This window comes from Grus americana, chromosome 14, assembly GCF_028858705.1.
Source record: "Grus americana isolate bGruAme1 chromosome 14, bGruAme1.mat, whole genome shotgun sequence".
Classification (NCBI taxonomy): domain Eukaryota; kingdom Metazoa; phylum Chordata; class Aves; order Gruiformes; family Gruidae; genus Grus; species Grus americana.
This window is the reverse complement of record NC_072865.1, coordinates 21,029,095-21,038,235: the sequence shown is the minus strand read 5'-3', so window position 1 is coordinate 21,038,235 and position 9,141 is coordinate 21,029,095. Positions and strand designations below refer to the sequence as shown.

Here is a 9,141-nt window from a genome sequence, read left to right as displayed (position 1 = left end):
AGAAAGAGGGGGCTGCTGGCATCCTGCACTCACCAGGGTCCCCAGGTTGCTTGTGGCCATGCACAGATAAGGGCTGGGAAGGGAGAGATCTCGAGGTAACTTCCAGCATTTCCAGCCCCAGGGCCAGGGAAAAGGCAGAGACCTGGGAACGCCAGAGCCCTTTGTGGAGCTTGGCAGGTCCCCGGCAGCATCCTGGAGCCAAAGGGCAGTGCCCAGTCTGTTGGCAGGGATGGCATCACTCCTGTGCCAACCAGGCACCCACTGGAGGGACCTTCAGGCCACAGGGAGCAGTGGCTGGCAGGAAAAGTCCAGCCATGTGGCGGGCAGGAAGGTGTTAGAGGCCCCCCCCCCCCCCTCCATTCCCACCATGCTGCTGGAGCCTGGGAGACGCCCCATTGGCAGCCCAGGCTTCCCACGCCTAGGAAGTCCTGCGAAGAGGTGAGAAAATTTGGATCCAAAAGTCTCCAGCCCTTGGTCACCCTCTAGCATAGGGGACTGGGTGCCAGTACGGGGGCAATACACATCCCTTGGAGCAGCAGGATCCAGCCAGCAGCAAAGGGGGGACAGGACCCCCACCCCAGAGCAGCCTGGCCAGCCCTGCTCCTGCCCTACCTGGACCAGGCTGACAGTTTGCAGGCTCTGTGCATCGCCCCCCACGGCCTCCAGTTCTTGGAAGACGATGTCGATCACCTGGGGACAAGCTGGTCAAGCTGGGAGCTGTTGGTTCTTGGCACCCGTGGCTGGGTCTCAGACCCGTACCAGCAGGACTGGGGTCAGCTGGACGAGCCCAGCACCATGCAGTTGGACTGTCACCTCTCCCCTGCCATGCCCTGTGCCCTCACCTGCCAGATGACGCTCTGGAATGGCAGCTGGGTCCCAGGGCCATGGGGGTCCCACAGCAGCAGGGACACGCTGTAGCCAAGGGGAAACAGGGCCAGCTGGGGTCTTGCCAACTCCAGGACCTTCTCCTGGTAGGAGAGACGTAGCCAGCAGAGCAGCAATGGCATGGCACAGCCAGCACAGCATGGCACGGCACGGACAGCGCGGTGCAGAGGGCCCAGCACAGAGGTCATTGGCATGGATCGGGCAGCACAGCACAGGTGGTATGGCATGGGTAGCCCAGTATGGCTGGCACGGTGTGGATGCACAGCACGCATGGCATGGCATGGATGGCATGGCACAGTGGTGCACAGCACATCAGAGAGATCACAGCATGGGCAGTAATGCACAGACAGCACAGCACCCAAGAGGAACCAGGGAAGAGGTGAGGAACACCAGCAGAGCCACACATAGGACCGAGACCCAGGTCCCCAGCACTGCCTGTGACACCTGAGGAGCTGGCAGCGGTGCCCAGTGCCTCCAGGACCACAGCTGGGTGCCCCAGCCCACGGCTTGGGCCAGCGTGTCCCTGGTTCATCTGGTTGGGGACAGGAGTGCAGAAGAAGGACTCAGGGCCCACAGTACCTGTCCTGCATCCCAGTGGAAGACACAATCGACAGTCAAGCAGCTGTCCTGGCATGAGGGAGGGAGGGTGATAATGTTCAGCTTTCCCCTATCCCAGTATGACCAGCACAGGCTAAAGGAGGGATTGGGCACACTGGGATGGAGGTGGCAGGGGTGGCATGGAGGACCTGGCACAGGCAGGGGTGGGGGGACACCCCCTCCCTTCCCCTGCTATCTGGTAACCCCCAGGAGCCCCCCACAAGTGAGGGGCCCGTAGGGGTGTAGGGCAGGATCAGCCCAAGACCTCAGCACCCATCTGGGTCCTGAGCATGGCAGGTGGCTGGGACAGAATCCCGGGCTCCTGCCTGGTTCCCTGGGGACCCTTGTCCCCTTGATGTCCATGTCCCTGCCACTCTCACCTGGATCTCCTTCCCAGCAAAGAGAAGCTGCAGGGGGTCTTCACTGCTGGCCACCCAGCTTTCCCCCGGCCCTGTAAACACTGAGTGTGAGGTGGTGTGGGGGGGTCATCCCACCTGCCCCAGCTCTGTCCCCCACTGCAGCCTGGGGCCAGGTCCCAGGTCCCACATCATCCCCAAGCCCTTCCGCTATGACCACAGTGCTCAGAGCCACCAGGGTGGGGAGGACGCCCCCTCCCCATCACCACTGCCCAGGCCCACCCCACCATTGTAGCCAGTGGTCCCAGTGCCACCACGGCTGTGGCTGCCACCCTCGCCCGGTTCCCTGGCGTGGGGGTTCAGACTGAAGGCAGGTGTCCCCAGCCCCAGCTCTACCTGCTGCCCGGTGGAGTCCCACGGCTGCTCGTACACACAGATCCTGCTCGGCCTGCCGGGACGCAGGGCAGAGGGGGAATGAGCCGGGTCCTGCCCCACGCACCCAGCACCTGCCAGGAGCTGGATGAGCCCCTGGGGAGCTGGACAGTGCTTGGCCATATCGCACCGAAGGCAGGGGACAGATCCCTCCAAACCACGCTGTGATGTCCCCCACGATGGCACTCACCTCCCCAGCGTCCATGGCCAGCTCAGTACCAGCAGCCCTGTTTCGGACAGGGCAGGGGATGGGGTTACATGGGGCGATCATGTTCCCTTGCATTATTAATGGCTGTCAGGCACAGTCGTGTGGGCAGAGCCAGACAGGGACCGAGTCCAGCCTGCAGGCACCATGTTCTGGAGGCTGAGCCCCACTGGCCAAGGAATCAGCAGGGCCAAGGGAGGCAGGTGGGTGCTGGGACCCACTCGCACCATTGGTGTGCTCCTGGCTCCAAGAGGGACACCTTTGCAAGCTGGGTAAAGGAGAAGAGGGACTTTGGACTATCATGAAGCAACTGCAAACCACAGAACCCCATTTATTGGAGATCAGTCATACCAAGAAAGCACAAAAGAAATGCTGAAGCTGAGGATCTCTGTGTCTGTGGAAATGCAGACCGTGGGAGACAGGAGGGAGGTCCCAGGACAGCCCCTGCCCCTTGCGTTTCGACAGGACCAGGCACAATGAGGAGGCACACGTGTCCCTCCGGCTGCCGCGGTTCCCCCTACAGAATGAGATTACAGCGCTGCCCCGGCCCCCCTGGGCCCCTGCCTGCCCAAATGTCTTCAGGCCTGAGAGCGATGCCAGGCTGGGCAGAAGCCGTCGTTGCAAATGGAGCGAACAGCACCTGGGGCTCTGTGGGGAGCAGAGCAAGGGGTGGGGTTGTGCCTCGCATGGGTGCTGCTACAGGAGAGCAAATTCCTGGGATTCTGAGACACAGGGATTTCTCCTTCCTCATCCATTAGATGGCGGCTGCAGCTCCCTATGCCCAGGTCCAGCCAGTAGCAAGGCTGAGCACCAATCCCTGAGATGCAAACGCAGACACCCGGTGTACACACGTCCACGTGGGTCTACAGAAGCAGAGCAGTGTTGTGCCTTTGCTAGCACCCACCTAACCACCAACGGTGCTCCCACCAACTCAAGCACGGGGGCGGCACGGCCCCATCCCTCCTCCAGCTGCTCAGGGCTGACATGGGCTGGTGGCACAATCCCACACCCCAACCCTCGACCCACAGGCAGGTGCACACCCGTGTGCCCTCGAGCACGCAGCAGACCCCAAGCTCGTCACGGATCCACGGCTGGGCCCTATGTAGCCACTCTCCAGCTCCAGCCTTGGGCCTGTCCACACTCCGGTTTCCCACCCGCCAGCTAGTCCAGCCTGCGTTTGCTCACAGGTCACACTCACGTGTGCACAAACAGAACAGAGTGAGGGCACACAGAAAATACCCAGGAATGGATTTTAATGAGAAGGCAGGACAGATCATGGGGACCAAGCACAGGGCTCGGCCAGGTGAGTGCTGCCTACCTACCACTAGCCCCCTTCTTCCCTGTCACCATTTTGCCATGCTTGTTCCTTCCTCACCCACCGTGATCCTCCCTTTGATCCTTCCCGTAAGCATTCCTCAGTAAGTTTTGCATTCCCCCGATCTCCCTCAGCATCCCATAATCAATTTTCTCTTTCCTATGAAATGGTTTCTGAATAACCCAGAACCCAGAACAAACCCATTTTCTTCTTATCAGTTAAAAAGTTTCTGGCTGAACCCTTTCAAGGTCACACTTGAGGGGTTCCTCCACCAGTGCCTTGAGAGCTTGGGTCTTGGTTGCTGTCTCTATTACCTCCCGCTCGTTAGCGTTTGTGAATAGGGGTGTTTCATTCATTCATTTTCCCATCTTTTGTGTTTTTTCCCTTATGCTGAACAGCAGTTAAGCAGACACCTCACAAACCAGACACCCTCACAGCCATGGCCCAGCCATGGCCCCAGGTGAGGAGAGGTGGAGGATCAGCAGAGGGGCTGTGGAGGCTGCGAGGACAGCTGGGCTGGGGGCCACAGGGCTACAAGGTGCAGGAGGGGTCTGGGGGGAACCACCGGACCCCACTGAGGCTTTGGGGCATCTGAGCGCTGCCTGCAGCGGTGCAAATACGACGTAGCTGAACTCCTCCTGTTCAGGGCAGGTGATGCCACGGGGGCGACGGGTGTGTGTTGGGGCTTGGGGAATTAGAGTTGGCCATAAGGAAAACCTCTCTGGGAGGGTGCAGCCCTGGGACAGGGCATGGCAAGGGGCTTTACTTGGAGGTTTCCCCAAAACTTTGATGGGCAAAGCCACAGCCAGTGTGGGACAATGCTGAGGACAGTGCTGCTCCACAGGGGAGCCTGGACTGGGGACACCAAGAGAGGCCCTCAATGGCACCTGGGGGTCCTGTAAGTCTTCCCACAGAACTCCAGGCCTTGCAGCCCCTGGGGCTGAGCCCCTGCGGGGAAGCACTGGTGGGAACGGTCACACTTCCCCTTCACGCTCTGCAGCAGGGCCGGATGAGCCTGGGCCTGGATCTGACCAGGCAGACAGCCCCGGCCATGCCGAGCAGGAGGAGGACAATGCAGACAGGGGCAATCACCGCAGCACTGTTACACTGCAGCACCGAGACCGGCACATCCTTCACCAGCCTGCCCTGGTAGTGAGGGGGGGAGTGACACCTGTAGTCCTGGGGCCAGCCCTGCCCGAGGTGCCCCATGCCTGCCAGCACCTGAAGCCCCCCAGCCCCAGAACATGAGCAGTTGTAGGGGTTGCCAGCTGCAGCTACATCCCGCAGGTGCTCCAGGAGTTTCACCTCATCCCATGGCAGCTCTGTGATCGAGTTGTTGTCTAGGCGGAGGGTGTCCAACATGGGGCAATTCCTGATGGAGGGGACAGCCTGCAGCATATTTTGGCTCAGGAAGAGCTTCTTCAGGGAGCTGAGGGAGATATCTACAGCATGGAGGTGGTTGCAGCTCATGTCCAACACTTCCAGACTACGAGGCAGAGGCGTGAGGACTTCATCCAAGCCAGTGCCGGACAAGTTGAAAATTCGGAGGGACACTGGCCACTGGCAGGAGGAGGATGGGTCTGCCATGAGCTTGTTCTGGCTGAGATCTAGATGCTGGAGCTCACGCAGCAACTGCACACTTTTGCACACACTGTGGTAGGATGTCAGGTTGTTGCGTTGCAGACTCAGTACCTGAAGCTGAGGGAAAGCCCCCTTGCAGAAGGTGGCCATCAAGCTCTCATCCCCAAGGCTGTTTTGTGCCACGTCCAGGGAACGCAGAGCCCTGAACACCCTTCCGATGTCACAGGGCAGGCTGGTGACATGGGAGCCAGTGACAGCCAGGTCCTGCAGGGTCTCCATCCAGCTGCTCAGACTAGAGAGGTCCTGCTCGCGGCCCGTCAGCGGGGCAGATGTCACGTTGTGAAAGTGCAGGGACAATATAGGCAAGTCCTTGCCGGCCATTTCACCCCAGTTGCCTCTCCCCTCGAAAACACAGCTCTCAAACACCAGCTCCTGCACCTGGGTGTAGGAGAAGAACCTCAGAACTCGGGCGAGGAGTATCTCAGGCACCAGGAGATCACCAAAAATTATTTTCCTGATGACAAGGGAGTGCAGCATGTCAATGGCAGAGGGGTCCAGGTCATTGATAGGGAAGTCTATATATCTCTCCAGCTCTCCCCCCCAAAACTCAACGACAGAGGCTGGGAGGCACTGGATGATGCTGCCTAGGCTTTCCTGGGACAGGCGGTAGCACACACAGTGCTCCTGAGTGCGATTGAAGAAACACCTGCCTTCTGCCTCCAACAGCCCCAGCCCCAGCAGGAGGAGAACAGCCACGTTCATGGTGAACAACCTAGAAAGGAGGAGAGCAACGGTGAAAGGCAGTGCTCCTGTGGCAGCTGAGGGGACCACTCAGACCCAGCCGAGTGGAGAGCTGGCTTGGGCAGGTTCAGCCCCAGAGAGCCACTGCTCAGGGACACAGCGCTGCCCTCACCCCTCCTGCCCAACTGCCCTTTGCATGGGTCCAGCACACCTCATCAGCACCCGCCTGGCTACTAAGCCATGACGCAGGGCAAAGCTGAAATCACCAGTACAAACACCCAAGAGCTACGCCTGTGCCACCTGCTCCTCTGGCACTGGTCTCACCCCACCCCAAAAGCAGGGTTTCGGCAAGGCAGGGTGGCTCCTCCTGGGGCAGCAGCCACCGGGCTCTGCACTTTCCTGCTGGGCTGCCTTGCTGCAGACTCCCGTCTAAGCGACCAGGAAATCCCATGGATCAAGAGAAACTGGAAATGTCCGAGTTACGGACAGTGAAGCCAGATAAATCAGTCTGACCACAGGATGGGAAGATTGTTTCTCTGCATGGCGTGCTCTGTAATCTAGGGCAGGAAATTGCAACAGAGGGCTTCATATTTTCCTTTTTCTCACCCAGCAATTTGATTCACTACCAGCCTCTAAGGGGACAGTAGAAAATAATTTCTGAGGGACTGTCTGCATCCCTGTCAGCACCCGGTATTGGTTTGCTGTCCAGCTGACGGGAAAGTCTTATCAACAGATTACAAAAAAGCAGCAAGCAAAGATTAAAGGCTCCTAAGAATGCGCTGACTCAGCTCTGTCCGAGCACCCAGATGGGGCGGTGGCAAGGAGTCTTTGGGGGGGTCTCCAGTCCAACCTCCTGCTTCGAGCAGGTCTGTTGCCAGCACCAGCCCTGATCAGCCACAGCTTCTTCCGGCTGTGTCTCAAAAACCTCCGAGGGCAGATCCCTCCCTACCTCTCTGTGCCGTCGCGGGGCTGCACCACTCTCCCAGGGAGAAGCTCTCCTCCAGCACTTGTGCAAAGTTCCCCTCGCTGAGGGTCAGCACGAAGCGGGTGTGCGTTTGTCCAGTGACTCACCAACCAGCTCGCGCTGAAATGTTTCCTTGCCTCACGGCTGCTTCCTCTAGCTGCTGCCAAATCCAAGGCTTAAGTGCCAAAGGCTCTGCAAGTGCTCAGCTCTCTCCTATGCCTGATCCTCCCCTGCCTCCAGCCGGATGAGACCTCAGTGCCTCTGCAGGTGTCTTCCAGCTGCCGTTGGTGCCCTGCAGCCCGTCCTGCCTGTGTTTAGCTGGCGGGCATGTGAAGGCAGGCTCCCGGGCACTGCCCTTGCTCCCGCTGCGTGACTTCCTGAGCAGGATGGGGCTGGCTACACCACATGAAGCAACGTGCCACGCAGCAACCACCCAAGTCACTTCTGCTTCACTTGCCTGCAGCAAGGGGTTCTTGGGGCTGCAGGCTGGGAAGGGGTTTGGTCTAAGCGCCAATTTTGTTCACTTTCCTAGGAAGGATGAGGGAAGAAAGTGCAGTCAAGGTGCCTGAACTGCACTCTTGGGACCAGCCCAAACACACCTTTGCTTCTAGATGCTCTGGGCTTGCTGTGCCTCGGAGCCCATGGGGTGCTGAGCAGCAATGCAGAGGGGTGCTGTTATACCTGGTATCCAGACCATCTCCAGATACCTGTGTCCCACGTGGGATGGGGATGGGACAAATTCCCATCTGCTGTGTGCGCAGCCCAATGTTGCAAAGGGAACTTCTTCACCCCAGGTCAGCTTCCTTGGCAAGCTGGCTACTTGGCTTGGCAGAGGAACTCACGTCACTTGCCCCATGCTCCTTTGGCTGTGCCTACACCAAGATGTTAACACTGTCCACCAGCAAGCGGAGACCACCAGACATTTGGAAAGATCCATCAGGGATTTTTTTCTTCCCTGGGGATTTCTCTACCTACGTTGGATTTCAGAAAGGGTTTCACAAAGGCAACGAAACTGCACAGCTAGAAGATGCAACTCCCAGTTTGTTGTTGTCAATGTGGCATTACAGAGAGACACTATCAGTCCGAGAGCAGCTGGGGCAGGAGCTGCCTGTCCCAGGCACTCTGGCACTCTGCTGCTGGGATGGGTGAAGGGAAGGTCTCCTTTTGGTTGTTAAATCTACTGCAGCTCGTTTTCTTGTTCCTGGCATCTCGGGTGGAGTGCCACAATGCTCTGCTGCCTTTCCTTGAGCAATTCCTTTTGCAGAGGGTTTCAGCAATTCCGTGATTCCTCTTCTCCATCCTTGGGTTACGTGAAACTGCTGCTGTGTGCATCGTGGAAAAGTTGTGGCAGCCTTTCCGAGTTCTCCTCGCTACTCCTTTCAGTGAGGTCGGCAGCTCTGTCTGGGCCTGGTACCTTCTAATTGCTCATTCCTGGCCACCAGCTGCAAATCGTCCCAAATGCCTTTGCAGGGGAAAACAAGCTCTTCTATCTCATCAGTGGCCAGCCACATCCTCCTTCAAAGACGCGGTTTTGGAGCCATCTTTTGGGTAATGAATTTCTTGTTCTCCTCACCACTGTGGAAGATCCCAGGACACCAAGACGTGTTGTCTTATGTTTCTGGTGAATGTCTGGGCTTTTTTGGCTTCAACAAACATGCAATCCAGCCCTATGGGGGCAGAAACTTTGCCTGAGCCCAGAGTTTATCATCCAGCTGGCTTCCCCTGGCCGTGCACACTCGTGTCTATGTCCCCACGCCCCGTCCCTGGGGACAGTGCCGTGACCGCTGACCGCACCGAGGACGGTCACCACGCTTTCCCCGCGGCCCAGTCACACGGCTCCGCTTGCCCTGGCCACGCAGTGCGGCCGGCCAAGCTCCCAGCAGAGCCCCTGCCCGGGAAGGGCTGACCCTGCTCCTCCCGGGCTGGCAGCCGGGGGACAGGGGGGTGCCGGGCCCGGGGGCTCCCCGGGCTGCAGGCGGACCCGCCGGCCGAGCCCTCGGGGGACGACAGCAGGGCCCTGCCCCCCCTTCCCGGGGCTGGCCGCGGAACCCGGGAGCGGCAACGG

At 59.2% G+C, this 9,141-nt stretch overlaps 1 protein-coding gene across 2 annotated transcripts; it reads right to left on the bottom strand.

The window, feature by feature from the left end:
- Positions 1-3,711: 3,711 nt before the first annotated feature.
- On the bottom strand, positions 3,712-9,056 carry CD14 (CD14 molecule). 2 transcript variants are annotated; one of them, XM_054842169.1, is made up of 2 exons: positions 7,062-9,056; positions 3,712-6,143 (listed from the first exon to the last, which is right to left on the bottom strand). In XM_054842169.1, the coding sequence occupies exon 2, from the start codon at positions 6,131-6,133 to the stop codon at positions 4,778-4,780; it is 1,356 nt and encodes a 451-aa protein (XP_054698144.1). In that variant the 5' UTR covers positions 6,134-6,143; positions 7,062-9,056; the 3' UTR covers positions 3,712-4,777. The 2 variants fall into 2 exon arrangements, with proteins under 2 accessions (XP_054698144.1, XP_054698145.1); XM_054842170.1 differs by having other exon boundaries at positions 7,184-9,056.
- Between the last annotated feature and the right edge of the window lie 85 nt (positions 9,057-9,141).

Coding starts and splice junctions, on each gene's coding strand:
- CD14 (XM_054842169.1), bottom strand. CDS start 6,133: ATGAACGTGGCTGTTCTCCTCCTGCTGGGGCTGGGGCTGTTGGAGGCA.